Genomic DNA, 16,381 nt, shown 5'->3' on the forward strand with positions numbered 1-16,381 from the left:
GCTGGGTTAAACATGTTTGTGAGTGTTCAATCCTCCTCTAACCAAGAAACAATGGTGTAATAGTATAACATAAGAACAAACTGTAAAAAATCAGTTTCAAAGGGCTTGACTCATTATATTGGCACAATGTCAATCTGTCAGGGATTCATTGACTTCGACATCATTTTAATGGTTAATTGAGCAGCATAAGAACTTTAGACAGCAACATCTCTATTACTCTATAAATTAGTCAACCGGATGAATAATTAATGTCGTGTGATGAGAATCGCTAGTGTGACTAGGGATATAGAAATTGTACAATTTATGAGATTTAAACAATACGAACATATTTAGCCTCAGTTCACTGTATTCACTTGCCAAAAATATTTCATGTTGTGCTTGGTTGCTGGTTTATTACAATGAAGATCTATATGAAATCTATACTTATTTTATGTATTTAGCTGCAGAATTAGGCAAACTGCTGAAATAAATAAAAAAAAATGAAGCATGAAACACAATCTTTGAGTGTCAAGGATGGCTATATGAACTATGTGTTGTTTGTATGTTTGTGGCTTTTTTTTTGGAAGGAGTTAGGCATTCGTGGTTGATGTAGATGGTTTTACCGTGTATTATTTTTGGAAGGAGTCAGGCATTCGTGGTTGATGTAGATGGTTTTACCGTGTATTATTTTTGGAAGGAGTCAGGCATTCGTGGTTGATGTAGATGGTTTTACAGTGTATTATTTTTGGAAGGAGTCAGGCATTCGTGGTTGATATAGATGGTTTTACCGTGTATTATTTTTGGAAGGAGTCAGGCATTCGTGGTTGATGTTGATGGTTTTACCATGTATTATTTTTGGAAGGAGTCAGACATTCGTGGTTGATGTAGATGGTTTTACTGTGTATTATTTTTGGAAGGAGTCAGACATTCGTGGTTGATGTAGATGGTTTTAGGGTGTATTATTTTTGGAAGGAGTCAGGCATTCGTGGTTGATGTAGATGGTTTTACCGTGTATTATTTTTGGAAAGAGTCAGGCATTCGTGGTTGATGTAGATGGTTTTACTGTGTATTATTTTCTGAAGGAGTCAGACATTGGTACTTGATGTAGATGGTTTAACCGTGTATTATTTTTGGAAGGAGTCAGACATTCGTGGTTGATGTAGATGGTTTTATCGTGTATTATTTTTGGAAGGAGTCAGGCATTCGTGGTTGATGTAGATGGTTTTATCCTGTATTATTTTTGGAAGGAGTCAGACATTTGTGGTTGATGTAGATGGTTTTATCTTGTATTATTTTTGGAAATTCCTGTTAGCCCTTTTTATGTATTATAAAACCTGACATGTATTTGAAAAAAAAATATGAATTATTTAATTTTGTTCTTTCCATGAAATTATATACATGCTTTAAATCATAATATATAAACTAAACAGAATTATTATTTTTTTATTTATTTGTTGATACATCTAAATACTTCTGTAAACAAAGTAATTACACAACATATATAAAACAATGTTAACTACATATTACAAACAAGCATACAAATATAAGGAAACATTTTAAACTGATCTATATAGGAAGTTTGAATACTGATATAAATAATTTAACAAAACTTTTCAGATAATATATTTCCTCTGTCCTTATCAAATCTCTGCCAAAACAACGATTAAAGATATCACAAGGCCATGTTACGGCTGAAGGTTACAACTATGAGTATCAAAAATGTTTGATATCAACAGAATATGATAATTCTGTTCTGATGATGACATTTCACTCCAATCTAATTATCAGATAGAGTTTCTTAAGATTGTAAAATAAGATGAAGTTTACTATAATTTATGACATTATTTTTGCACTTACATTCTTTTCTTTTTGGTGATCTAGTGTTCTATAATGGTAAGCATTGGCAGACCTAGAAGAATTTAGGATTTTTATGTAATCAAGTAAAAGTTAGTGTGGAACCCTTTTTCTAGGTGGAACCCCTACCCTCATTCCCCTCATTTAAAAAAAATCTAAATCCATGATTGGTATGCATGCCTTTATGCATGTGGCAAATGCATCTTTGTAACCTTCTAAGGAAATATTTTCAATGCTGATACTTTTCTAAATTATTGCTTAAACTGCAATTTTTGGCTTTGAGCATTTCTGATGAAGGCCAATGCAGAGAAGTACTTAGATTGTTGTAAATTTGGCATCTATGATTTTAGACAGACATCATGCAAAAGTATGGAAAGAAATGGGTTTAATATTCAGTATGAAAGAAAAAATGATATTATGTCGTTTATGAGATGCTTATATAATACACTGAATGATGAATAATATTAAGTACAATTATAACTTTAAAAGACTGAAACTATCAGAATTACTTAAGCTTCAGTTTGATGAAGTCTTAAATACAAAATAATATTAACACTCATAATTCACAAGAATAATTGCCTTTTTATGTACATGAAATCTGGTCATTACAAAACTTACGTTATTCTTAATACCAACTGTATCATTAAAAGGAGGTATTTTCTGAAAGAGTATTTAAGGCATTCAATTATTAATTTATTTTTGTCTGTGAATGTATCTTCTGTTGATAGTCTAGTTAATAAGTGATAATCCTGAGAATTTATTATGTATTATTATTCAAAGCACAACACTTCCAAACTGTTTTGTTTGCTGTTACTTTTTGTTTAAATATCCAAAATATTGCAACTGAATCAAATATTCCCATACAATTTCACCAATGTCATACAATATACACAGTAAATGTCTACTTGGCATGCTATTAATTTATTTCACTTCTCAGATCCTTCAATCATTTTAACCATATTTTCTCTGTCCTTCAGAGCTTTCCATACAGAATCTCTTTCTTTCTTTGTTGGAGTCTTCTTCTTCTGTTTAGCTAATTGCACTTTTCTATATGCTTCCAGAATCTACAAAAATAAGTTGCTAATTAATACAAAATCAAAACAAAATCTGGAGGACAGTAGTAAATAAACAGCTGCGCCATGAGCGCATGATACGCCCGTCGTCTTGTGTGTGAATTTTTATGCAATAAGCATAAATAGTTTCTGACATACGGTGTGACATGCGAAAACCCCCTTTTTTTTTTACAAAAAACTCAATATCGCTAAAATATTGATCTTTAGATTAATATAACTAAGAAGTGTGTAAAATTTTAAGCAATAATCATAAATCGTTTTAGAGATACGGCGCGACATGTGAAAAAACCCTCCCCCTTTTTTTACAATACTCAATAACTCAAAAATAAAATTTTGAATCATCACCAAAAAGTATACAGATCTTAAGTTTAATATAACTAAGAAGTGTGTAAAGTTTTAAGCAATAAACTTAAACTGTTTTTGAGATACGGCGCGACATGTGAAAAACCCCTCCCCCTTTTTTAACAAAATACTCAATATCTCTAAAATAAAATTTTGAATCATCACCAAAAAGTATACAGATCTTAAGATTAATATAACTAAGAAGATTGTAAAGTTTTAAGCAATAATCATAAATTGTTTTTGAGATACGGCGCGACATGTGAAAAAAAACACACACCTGTTTTAGTTACTAAGTCCCGTAACTCAAAAAGTTTTAATCTTATTTTCACCAAAAAGTATACAGACCGTTTGACCATCATAAGAAACAACTATGTTAAGTTTCATGAAATTTGGATAAGTCATTCTCAAGTTACGGTGCGACATGTTTACGCCGGACAGACAGACGGACAGACAGGCAGACGGACAGACAGACAGAGGGACAGACAGACGGACAGACAGACGGACGGACGCCAGACATTTGTATAACATAATACGTCCCGTCAAAAATTTGACGGGCGTATAAAAATCTATTAAGTATGTATGATAAAAACAAAGTTATAAATGGAATATTTACTCAGAACTAATTCTATTTCATTATGTTACTTTGGCACTATAATATACAACTAAGGAATGTTTCCTGCAGGTATTCAGATTTGCTTTTTATAAAGAAAGGTCCAAGACCATTTGAATTCTCAAGTGAAAGGTCCTCCTTAAGAAAGTCAAAGGTCCTGAATACAGCAGCAGTGTTAATAATGGGAGGTCCTTCACTTTTGAAATTAACAAGAATGTGTCCATAGTATGCGGATGCCCCACTTGCACTATCATTTTCTATGTTCAGTGGAATTGGGGTCAAAACTCTAATTTGGCATTAAAATTAGAAAGATCATATCATAGGGAACATGTTTCAAGTTGATTGAACTTCAACTTCATCAAAAACTACCTTGACCAAAAACTTTAGCCTGAAGCGGGACAGACGGACGGATGGACGAACGGACGCACAGACAGAAAAACATAATGCCCCTAGGTGGGCATAAAAATTGAAAAGCCCCTTCCCAGGTCCCTGACCTCAGACACACAATAATTTGAAACCCTGGTATGTTATTTGTCTCTTCATTGTTTTTTTAAGGAATGCTGTTGATGTGTTATTACCAATTTTGCCTCATTAGAGGCTTTACCTGTTATCTTTTACTTTACTATCCATACATCATGTCAATACCAGAAATCCATTGGGGACAGGGTTGGAAAGCATTTCATATGATTAACTTACACATCAAATGTATCAGGGTAACAGTAGTGATCTCCATTACAGAGTACATGTATATGCAATTTTGAATTAAATTACATGGGTGTTGTTTGAAGCAAAAGGTGAAATTTAATCTCCAACTCCATACGTTTATTTCTACAATAACTCTCAGTCAATTTTTGCTTGATCATTATATACCTCCGAGTCTGCTGCTGCTAGTTTTTTCTTCATATCCTGTTTCTTCATTTCCTCCCTTGCTTTATCTAACATATTTTTAGTCATACTAATATTATGTTGACATAAAGTTTTAAGTTCTTGTTGTTTTTGCTTTAGTTCCATTAAAATCTCATCGTCTGGGTCATCATCGACTTTATCTTCACTATCTAAAAGACCCTGCTCTTCAAGTTCTCTTTTGATTCTTTTCTCCAAATGACTGGGATTACCTACAGAGTCAACATGAACAATCATTGTCTTGGACATTTCTAGTAAAACAAACATGACAATTGACACAGGCTGAAATGCTTTCTGCAAAAGTAAATTAAATACTTAAATATAAGATATTCTGTTTGACCATGACTTACATTGATTGATTATTGTTTGTTTAATATTAGGAATCAACACAATTTCAGGGGAGTTAACAGAATTAACTCATTTTTATAAAATGAAAGCAAATCTATTTAACCTATGAAGCTCATTTCACCAAAACAATAAACTGTTGGCACAGAGATATTTCTTGCCTTAATGTAATGTTGATAGTATAGGTAATGCAAATATTGAAATTTAAATGGCAATACTGTAAATTCAGAAATTATTGCGAGGTTTTTATTAATGCGAATAATGCGACTAGGTGAGTATCGCAATAATAAGAACTCGCATTTTGATAACTAAAACATAGATCTGTATGTAGATTTTTCTGAAATCGCAATAATTAAACTTGCATTCTTGTCCATTTTTGAAAAATCGCAATAATAAATGCATGCAATAATTTCTGAATTTACAGTACTTGAACAGGTAAACTTTGCAAAACATTCAACAATGAACAATGACTGAAGGTGCATGGCCCAGTAATCTCTTGTGGAAATGAGCAAATGATAGTGAAAACTAAGCAGAAGTAGAGTGGAGTATGTTGCACTAATCAGTTTTTCGGTGAAATGATATTAAGTTGCATAAAAGTGTGTCATCATACCTTGAGGCAGGCCGATTTCTGATAAAATTATGGAAACTATCCTTGTGTGTGACTTTGTATTCTGGCTGTGAACAAGTAAACTATGCAAAAGTTTGAAACTTAATAGATCATGACTAAGGGGCAGGGCCAAATGATCTACATGGAAATGAGATGTGCCAATGCTTATACAACTTCCTAATATCATTGATCTACCACTAGTGGTTCCCTAAAAACTGACCTAATCACAAACTAATACATTGTTGACGCTGCTGGAAACAGCACCCCTAAGTCTCATCTTTTCGACTTCATGGAGGCAAGACAAATATAGAAATGTTACAAATATCTAATCCCTTAGTTATGGCATTAAGAGATATTTAGGATACTTACCAATAGTTCATTGTTTTGGTAGAGCCTTTGGTAATATATTCAGCTATAATTGTGGATACTTACCAATATTCAATTGTTTTGCTAGAGCCTTTGGTGATATAGCTGGTGCCTCTGACCCACCATTTACATCTGTCATAACATCATCAATAGAGGTCATAATGTTCTCCTCAATTAGGGCTGATACTAGTCTCTGTGTCAGAGGCCCAAATGGGGATTCATCTATATTGCTATAAATTTTAAAAAGGAAACTTACGAGTTACAAATTTCTACTATTCTTTCATGTCATGTTTATCCTAAGATATCAGCCACAGAAGCTCTATACCAACACTTAAATGAAAGTCCAAAATGCTTGATATATTTTGAAGAAGAGCAAAAGTAATAAAGTAACTTTTGTTGTTAAGTAGCAGCACTAAAAATATGTCTTCACCTACATCATGTAAGGGCTAATCATTAAATAAAAAAAACAATAGCACTTCCAAAAACACTGTTTTTGTTTGAACTCATATGATTTCTGATATATGTTGGTACTTATTTACTACCTGTTGGCAAGATATAAATTCTGGACACCTTTTGTTTGTTTTCCACATGGATAGAATGATTAACATAGTGACAAGGACATAACAATGAAATACCAAACAAATGGTAAAATATAAAGATGCATGTGTTTAACAGCGGGTAGAAGAATCATTTTTGTAATACTTTGGAATCTTTAAATTCCCAAAATTTAAACTCAAGTGCTATTATAAAATCCTTAAAAATCCTACAGTATTATGTATATCATCTGTACTCTGCAATCACAGGCCATTCTTTACTTCCCTAGAAGGGTTTCCCCATTTAACAAATAATTTGTCATCAAGAAAAAGGTAGGCATTGTACAGACTACACACTGACACAATAGCTGTTAGAAACCGTTAATATTGTTAACAATATCTCATTGCGATCACAAAGGGGAAATTGTTGCTTGAAAGACAAATGTTTCTTATATCTAATCATGCTAATTATCTCTAATATTTCTTCTTACATTTATATTTTACAGACATTTCAATTTTTAATTCAATTTTCGTAAGAGTATCATTTTTGTCAATAGCAGTATACCTCAGAGAAAATAAACTGCTTCGCCGAGCGCAGATGAATACGACCGCAGCTGTCCAACCCTGAACAGTTGGGGCAAAAATGGACACAATATTCAAGCTTGATACAGGTCTGAATTTGGATTGTAATTAAATATTTGACACATTATAGATTTTTGACACAGAATAAATGTAGTCAAAGAACTTGAAATTGGTTATATGATTTGAATTTATATTCAATTGAAGATTTTGTGCAATACACTGTGCTGTTGCACAATACTTAGTAAATCTGTTTTCAGACTATATACAAAGAATTAGCAAAATAAATTGTGACCCCCAAAATTTTCTTTCGAAAATTGACCATTTCTTAAATCCTGACCCCCTCCCCAATTTTTTTTTTAACCCCCCCCCCCCCCCCCCCCCCCCACCCACCCCTTCCAAAAAAGAAAACATTTGAAGAAATTTTCTTTTTGTAAATTGTGGTTCAATTTAAGAGACATCAATACACTTAAACACAAGTCTGAAAACTAGAAAAATGCTTGTTTTAGACCCTTTTTGGCCCTTAATTCCTGAACGGTTTGGGCAATTACCCCTAAAATGAATCCCAACCTTCTACTTGTGGTATTGAACCTTGTGGTACAATTTCAGATCAATCAAAATACTTATTCACAAGTTATTGTCCTGAAACTAGAAAAATGCTTGTTTTTGGCCCCTTATTCCTAAACAGTTGGGACCATCACCCCCAAAAACAATCCCAACCTTCCTTTTGTGGTATTGAACCTTTTGCTTAAATTTCATAGAGATCCATACACTTAAACTAAAGTTATTGTCCAGAAACCAAATGCCTTCGGACGACGATGACGTGATAGCAATATACGATCCTAAAATTTTTTGCGGTCGTATAAAAACCTACTTCTGTTCTGCTTTTTTCAGTAATGTTGTACTGTCTTCTGTATTGTTATAATGATTATTGTTGGTATTTCTTGTTTTGCTATTCATTTTAGCACCTACAAATAAAATAGAATATTAAAGTTGACAATAAATGTGGATTGATCATGTAGAAAGGGTTTGCATCTGTATGCTTATTTGCTGTATAGTATTTAGTAATGACAGAGAACATGTGGGAAGTATGAAGAAAAGTACTAAATGAGTTAAAATCCGTTTATTATATACATGTAGGGTGTTGAATATAGCTGAATATACATATATGTTTTGTGCACAAATTAAAACTTGATTTTACAATGGGAAAAGCCATATTTTGGTAAATTTTACCCTCTCTGCATCTCTGCACTCATGGTGAAGTTTTGACAAAAATATTTCCATTGTAAAATCTCCCAACAAACCATAGACTGCCATAAAGTATTTCATAAATATAATATGTAAGTTCCTTGAGAGGCACTGTGCTTTGTAACTTTGGTGCTGATATGCCAACTACCTATATGATCACTGACTGAAAGGCTTCATTTTACGATGAAGACTATGGAAAATCTGTAGAATTTTTGTCTTCTTCAGATACAGCTCTGCCAATTAAAACCATATAGGAGAAAGATTCCTTGGGTAGTACTTCCTCAATACTATTATTCTTAATCATACAACAGAATATGGACTCAGGAGAGTAACTTACAGCTAGAGTCACTGTAGCCTATAGGAAATATATGATAAAATCTAGTCCTGAAAACCACTTCACTGTTTGAAATACAAAATGATTATAATTTTTACCATCCCTCTGTTCCTCTAGTATATCTTCCTCTGCCCACTTCTCTGTATAATGTTTGCCAAGCGGTGGTATTCTGAAGTAATCATCATCATTGTCATGTGACCTGAGAAGATCTTCCAGAACTTTAATGTCTTCGTTGGTAATATCAGAACAGTACGGCTCTACAGACTGCCAGAACTTATTTACAACATCATTTTTATGTAGTCTTGGTAAGATTTCAGGGGAATCAGCTGCAAATTCTAATTCTGATCTTACCTGAAAATATATTGTCACAGTATGTACACTTTATTAAATACATTAATGGTATTCAAGCCAAAACAGGCCACACCCGGCACACGCCCTCCCCCTAAAAAAAGAAAAAAAACATTTATACCGGTAGGTAAAATCACAGCATATTTTTTGTCACAATATGGTCTTCTAACTCCTAATCTCAGGTATTCCCTCCCCCAAAACATAATATCCTGGATCTGCGCCAGTCAAGTATCCATATATTTTATTTCTGTACATTTTCACAGTTATAAACATCTGATCTCAGTTAAAAGGTACAAATTTATCAACATGTCATTTTCTTGTAAGTTGCAAATAATTATAGCATTCTACAACTCTTCTCTTAACTGAAATTCTAGGAGTTATGCCTATGTCTTGAACAACCTTAATGACAAATGATTTAGTAAAAGACTCAGTCAATTAAAAAGAGAAAAAAAGCAGATATTTAAATCAGTTTAAAAAAAATTGAGTTACTTCCCCTTGAATTCTGTAGTTTACATAATTTTAAATGTCTGTAAGCTGCAATTAATTCTTACATTTATTCTATATTTAAATGTGTAAATTTGTTACTTGTATAAATATATGATATTGTCTAATTAAAATATTAAATAAACAAAATTTTGAAAAAAATCAATTGTTTACATACCATTACAATAGCATAATTTCTGTGTATACTTTTACGTCACAAACCTGTAACCCAGTGTTAAGCAATCAATAATCAATTATATTTCGGGAAAACCTCAGAGTGAAAGTAACTCTGAATAAAAAAGTAAATATTAAGACAAGCAGAGGAAACAACAGTCTGCACTGTGGGTTGTCTTGTCAATATACCCTTATCACAACCTTGCAAAAATTATCGACACCACTGACCCTGATGCTAAAAACTGCACGCCTCTCAAAATTTATGTAACTGACAAGAAAACTACTACATTGATTGATAGCTATATATTTTTGTTATGATTTTAAATGTATACCATACATGTATTTTAGCTTATACTAAGAGGGTGTGGATGGGGGTTTACAGAATAGAGAATAATGGCAAAAAAATATATAGAATAGAGAAAAATGGGTATAAAGAATAGTAAAAAATGCCCTAGAAAATTAAAGAATACAGAAATGAAGGACCCCCCATCCAGACCCTCATACTAAAGTTTAGTATTCTTAAAAAATTTTTGCATGACAGTTCATGGGTAAGAGTACCATTTACCATTTACCATTACTAAAGAATCTATCCAATAAATAGCCTTATTTACACAAAGCATCCTGCATTGAAAAATAAATGAAGCATGTGTCCATAGGACACAGATGCCCCAACTTGTAAATATACGGCAAAAGAACATTTTTAAATTTACAAAAGGGAAGGTGAAAAGTGACGCCACCCAAATTTTAATTTGATCTGTGTTTGGAGGTTATAAGCATTGTGTATGAGTTTCATAACATTTGATTGAGGTAAACTAAAGTTAGAGAATGGATACTAATTTTTGGATGTACGAATGTACGGACGGACAAGGGTAAAACTTAATGTCCCCTTCGCCGCGCTGGGGGCATAAAAATTCCAGGTGCTGGTAACTGATCCTTTACAGTAGATGTTTGCAAAGTGATTCTATCTGACTGTCACTTAAGCTTGCATTTAACCTATTTTCAAGCCTTTTATAAATAAAGTTGATAAAAAAAGACACTAAATATACATTGTCTATATACATTTACAATTTGATTGATTGATTGCTGTTTAACGACACTTTCAGCACTATTACGCTATTTTATGGTGGTAAGTTTTTATTGGTGGAGGAAGCCAGAGTGCTCAGAGAGAACCACTGACCTTCGGTAGGAAAACTGAAAATCCTAGTCAATTAAGTCGAAGTCACCTGCCACGTGCTGGATTCGAACTTACAACCTCAGTGTTGACAGGCTAGTGATAGAGTAGTTTGACTACTTAGACCACTCTGCAACAGAGGCCCCCTACATATACTATTTGAAAAAAAAAAATTAATTTGTATGAGCTTTAGAGGAAAACATGGCTCTCTAGGATTTCTCCATCTTTATTTGCACACTTTTTTTTGTATACTGTAAACCAACTAATTTTTGCAAGTGATTTATTTGCGCATGTTTCACGAGTAGAAAATAACGCTTATAAGTAAAATTTGAATTTTCCCTCACATAAATACATCATGAAAATCATGTAAATAAATCGCTGCAAAGTCGGCTAGAAAGGACTAAACATGAAATAAAGTATCCAGTAAAAATAAGTTGGTTTGCACTATGACACAACATATCAAATTGTATTCCAATAAGTCATATTTGTTTCAACAACTTTTTCTCTGCTCTATTGAGTTGATCTTTTCTTCAGAAAAGTATACATCGACTTTTAGCAATAAATGTACAAGTTTTATTTAAATACCTGTGCTATCTTGCCTTTTGGTTTGCCGGGAGGTGTTGCATGTGATCCTTTACCAGATACATCTGAACCCTGACTTTTAAATTTCTTACTGGGTTTTTCATCTGCAGTTTTACCTCTCTTCAAGGATGGTGGAGGGGTTTCTGGCTGTTGCTAAAAGGTAAAATTTTATCTTGCATATAATGGACTTTTGCTTAAACACTATTTAGTTTGAAGTTCTCTTGATACCCTTCTTCTATATCATAGTGTATGTATGTAAATAGAATGACTACTGCATCATTTGTTGCCATCTTTTTCTTCAAATCAAACACTAATGAATAAACATTGCATGTATACAGTCCTCTGTAGTGGAATTTATGTCTATGTTTTCTTGTTTGCTAAAAATGTTTTCCACAAAATGTAAGTGGTCTACCTCAACTGAAATGATTTTGTGTTTAATGTAAAACAAAATTAGACAAAAAATGAATACATAACCATAGTCATTTCTCTATTTAATCATCTACAATATAAAAAATCCTCAATGTGAATACTCTAATTATATATATAAATTAACTGAAAAAAATCTACCTAAAGCAAGAAATTATGATGTATATGATGTTTTCATAGACTGAATTAAAAGTACATGTATACATGTGTTGTATATATTTTTGAACATTATGATACGCATTTTATGTTTAATTAATAAGGGCTTTTCTAGAATCATTGAATCATTTATGCATGGCAGGGTTAAATAGAAAGTGCCTTCCCCCATAAATTTAATTCTGGAAAAGCCCTAAAGATCATTTACCTCTTTTTAATTTATTTCATTGCTATGATATTAACAACTGAATCCATTAACAAGTAAAATGAAAACCATTTCATTTGATGCAATATATCGCTGTGATCTGACTTCCAATTCACTATACCGATTTTGTCTAATAGAATATTCACACATGTAACTATACATTGTTTTCACACATATAACTGTATATTGTTTTCCATCATCCTCATCATTCAATCATTCTTAAATACTCACATTTTTAACAAGTTTGCCATCTTTTTTATCCTGCCAATTATTCAGCGTACTTTTCTCTTCTTCTAGCTGTTTTAAACGTAATCCCACAGCAGCTAACAAAGTCTCTACATCAATTTGTATTTGGTCTAGTTCTTCTACAACAATACCTTCTTCTTCTGGTCTAGCTAAAACTAATTAATCAAATATCACTGTACAGAATTGCTTAATAGACATTCAATTTTAGACACTTTCAACACTATTATATAAATAGATAGATTGATTAATTGCTTTAAATTTACCACATTATATGAAAAACAACAACACATGTATAATATTTTGTGAACTACAAACTGCATATAGTGAAAGAGGGGCGAAAGATACCAGAGGGACATTCAAATTCATAAATCGAAAATAAACTGTTAATGCCATGGCTAAAAAGGAAAAGACAAACAGATAAACAATAGTACACAAAACACAACATAGAAAACTAAAGACTAAGCAACACAAACCCCACCAAAAACTCAGGGTGATCTCATGTGCTCCGGAAGGGTAAGCAGATCCTGCTGAAAATTACCTCTAACATCAAATAAATTTACATTCATCTTAGTATATTATTAGTTTGTTTTACCTTTTCCTTTCCAAGGGTTTAAAACTTTTTGCATTTAAATAAAATTATAAATTTTGAAGCCATGCAATTTTTTTTTTTAAATTCATAAATTATCCGAAGAGGGGCATTCTCAGAGCGTTAGTTCAAACAACAAACAATCACAAACCCTTCCTTGCCAACACTTTAATTGTTTTTCATTGACATCAACTTACTCTTGTTGTCAATTATATTTATTTTTCATTTTTAGAAACTTTTGTAGCAATGTACTTTCAGCATTTAAAAATAACATGGTTTTACAGGAAGTGTGTTTTGGGCATGAAGGACACTAACTTTTACATGTTTTATGACTCAGTCATGGACTTTGAACATTGTGTTCTACAGTACACAATATTGACTTACTAGCTGTATATTTTGGACATTTTGTTTCATGATCAACTGGCTCCAGGTCAGGAAACAGAAGAGGACAATCTTGGTCAGATATTCCCTTCCCTTTGCCTTTCATTCTTTTTTATCTGAAATAAAATTAATTATTCATGACTTGTAATTAAACTGAAATAATCTTATTCTTTAATATGTTAAAGGTAATCAATTTAACATAACGATCTTTGAATATTGACTTTTTTATCAGTATTAATATTGATTTTAATTTTTTGAAACTTTAACATATACCTAAACATGTATTGCAATTTAGTTATAAATACTTATAGCAATCGGGCCTAGAAATAGCTTTCAGTAACTGTGATTACACTTTAATAGATCAATATACTAAATTACCTCGTGTTTTTTTGTCATTTTGTAAGTTGTTTTTTGGACTTAATACTCATCACTGATCTGATGAGTCAATTCCTTTATCACTTGTGTGACTTGAAGTTAAGTTTTTTGTGCTGTTACATCACCGTCCCACTGATGAGGATTAAGCACTCACAAACAAGTTTGACATCCCACATTCATCACGATATACCTGTCTAAAGACAGGAGATTGTTGCCATTGGTTACTGCTGTCATAATTGTTTATTGTATTTTTTAATGTGTGATAAATGTTAAAAGGAACATTTCAATTAAGTGTTTCCTTAAAGGAGAAGGTCCGGTAAGCCATAAAACGTCACTTTTCAGATGGTTTTTGTCTAAAATGAAAGTGGCTGCATTCGTTTTCAGTCTCAACCTTTATATATGTAATGTATTATCATCAAATACCACATATATTTAAATATTACGACTGAACACAAATGCGGCCACTTCCATTTTAGACAAAAAATGCCTTAAAATTAGCACAAATGCTAAAATTGTGAAGATTTCAGTAATATTGCATGAATTTATGATGCTATTACAATACATGTGCATTGTATTGTCAAAATCAGCCCATATTTATGGAACAGAAGTTTTTTTCTTTCCAATAAATAGCTAATAGTTTACATTTTAACAAATTTGTAAAATTGCTATATTTTGGGGCCAAAAAGGGGTCTTACCGGGGCTACTCCTTTGACAATGGATTATTTTTATATTATTTGAAATTTGGATGAGTTTGTTCTAAAATTAGGTGTTTAGCAAATACTGAAAATTTGAGCATCTTTTGTTGCATTGCAGTTTCTGTTAGTTTGTCAGTGGGTTGATCTTGTTTTTGACTGCCTTTGACTTAGTACAATACAATTGAGAATGGAAATGGGGAATGTGTCAAAGAGACAACAACCTGACCATAGAGCAGACAACAGCCGAAGGCCACCAATGGGTCTTCAATGCAGCGAGAAACTCCAGCACCCGGAGGCGTCTTTCAGGTGGCCCCTAAATGTATGTCCACCCCTCCCCCTTCCTAATGTATGTTTTTGGAATGATAAGGCAATTTAATGATATACACTTGTTCTTAACTGGTTCATTTTTGTATGTATATTAATCCCATTCTTGGCAAAAAAATTCTAGTTTTGGTTTAACTAAAATTTGGTATGATCTATACCTGACTCATATAAGAGCCAATTTTTCAAGTTTTTTCTGCTTAATGATCAAGATCAATTTGTTTTTGATGTTTTCTTGTTAACAACAAAATTATGTCCAAAAATTATCCTATGTTTACTTTTCAGCATGATTCTTTTAAAAAAAATCAATTTCAACTTTCAACTAAACAAACACAAAATAATAATGTGAGCAACAGACCCAAAGTACATGTTAGGCAAGGGGTGAACAGCTTTGTTGGTGAACTGACTCAGATTAGTTATATTGCATTACTGGAACAAAATTTTACTCTACTAATAGGCATATGTAGAAGCATTTTATCTTTCTATAATAACGACAATCCGCTTGAGATGTGCTTATATAAATATATAGAACATATCTAGTACTTAAGGGTCTATCTAACTATTATTTATTTGGACATTTTACTACATAGTGCTTTAACATTTTTCTTTCCCTGCATATTTGCTGCATAGTGCTTTAATGTGCCTTAAATGTTGAACATATTCTACATACTGTAGTTGAACGCATATATCCAATATTAACAGTATATTTAAAGAAAAAGACATTAACCTTTTGTGCTAGCCTATAGACTTCTATAAAGCTAATGTATATATCTGCACACCTAGCATATAATAGCAACAAGTATTTTAGGCATAGAGCAATGATGATCATTAAGCGCATTAATTATCATCCGTCTTGACCGAATGCACTGTAATGCACAATGTATATATAAACATGTAAATGACAACACAGTATTTGTACAGCACGCATTTACCGTTATATATATGCATAAATTGGTGGATTAGTGGCACGTTCTTTTGTGAGCTTTTAGTGGGTGCGGATGTATATTTGTATATAGGGCATTAGCCATCCTTCTATGTAGGAGTGGGCCTATATAGAACAGCGATTCATACCTGTAGTGTAGAAAGAAAGACTAGTCTCTAGTATTGTTTACAAGTTATATGATCATTTTCGATTATTGTGATCACAAATATAGGAGATCCTACAATTGAATTTTCTTATTGATATCTGCAAAGGTTTTTGTTTCACCTTCTTTATAATAACAGAAATTTTATGAACAATTTTCAAAAGGGAGATAATTTGCTATTGTTCTTTTAGGCTTATACAATCAATGGATTGGATCTATATTAACTCGCACTGCAGATTTAAAACCTTTTAATTTGCATTCACTCTATTTTTGACCTACTATTTACGCCATATTTTGAGAACTATCATCAGTTAATTTAAAAATTATTTTTAGCTTTCTGATCAAACGCTGTCAATATCCAGCACGTCTTAATATCC

At 32.3% G+C, this 16,381-nt stretch overlaps 1 protein-coding gene across 1 annotated transcript; it reads right to left on the bottom strand.

The window, feature by feature from the left end:
• Positions 1–1,408: 1,408 nt before the first annotated feature.
• On the bottom strand, positions 1,409–16,377 carry LOC127704876 (transcriptional adapter 3-B-like). Its single transcript, XM_052209109.1, has 9 exons — positions 16,284–16,377; positions 13,532–13,644; positions 12,547–12,716; positions 11,535–11,684; positions 8,872–9,124; positions 8,066–8,159; positions 6,146–6,309; positions 4,729–4,973; positions 1,409–2,897 (listed from the first exon to the last, which is right to left on the bottom strand). The coding sequence occupies exons 2-9, from the start codon at positions 13,632–13,634 to the stop codon at positions 2,760–2,762; spliced, it is 1,317 nt and encodes a 438-aa protein (XP_052065069.1). The 5' UTR covers positions 13,635–13,644; positions 16,284–16,377; the 3' UTR covers positions 1,409–2,759.
• Positions 16,378–16,381: the final 4 nt, after the last annotated feature.

The sequence above is a fragment of the Mytilus californianus genome, unplaced genomic scaffold (genome assembly GCF_021869535.1).
Source record: "Mytilus californianus isolate M0D057914Y unplaced genomic scaffold, xbMytCali1.0.p SCAF_6, whole genome shotgun sequence".
NCBI classification, from domain to species: domain Eukaryota; kingdom Metazoa; phylum Mollusca; class Bivalvia; order Mytilida; family Mytilidae; genus Mytilus; species Mytilus californianus.

Bases quoted from the DNA above. Each gene is read 5' to 3' on its own strand.
- LOC127704876 (XM_052209109.1), bottom strand. From the start codon at position 13,634: ATGAAAGGCAAAGGGAAGGGAATATCTGACCAAGATTGTCCTCTTCTG. The intron at 12,717-13,531 runs GTAAGTCAATAT...TTGATTAATTAG, and splicing joins ATGTCCAAAATATACAGCTA to TTTTAGCTAGACCAGAAGAA. The intron at 8,160-8,871 runs GTAAAAATTATA...TTTTATTTGTAG, and splicing joins ACTAGAGGAACAGAGGGATG to GTGCTAAAATGAATAGCAAA.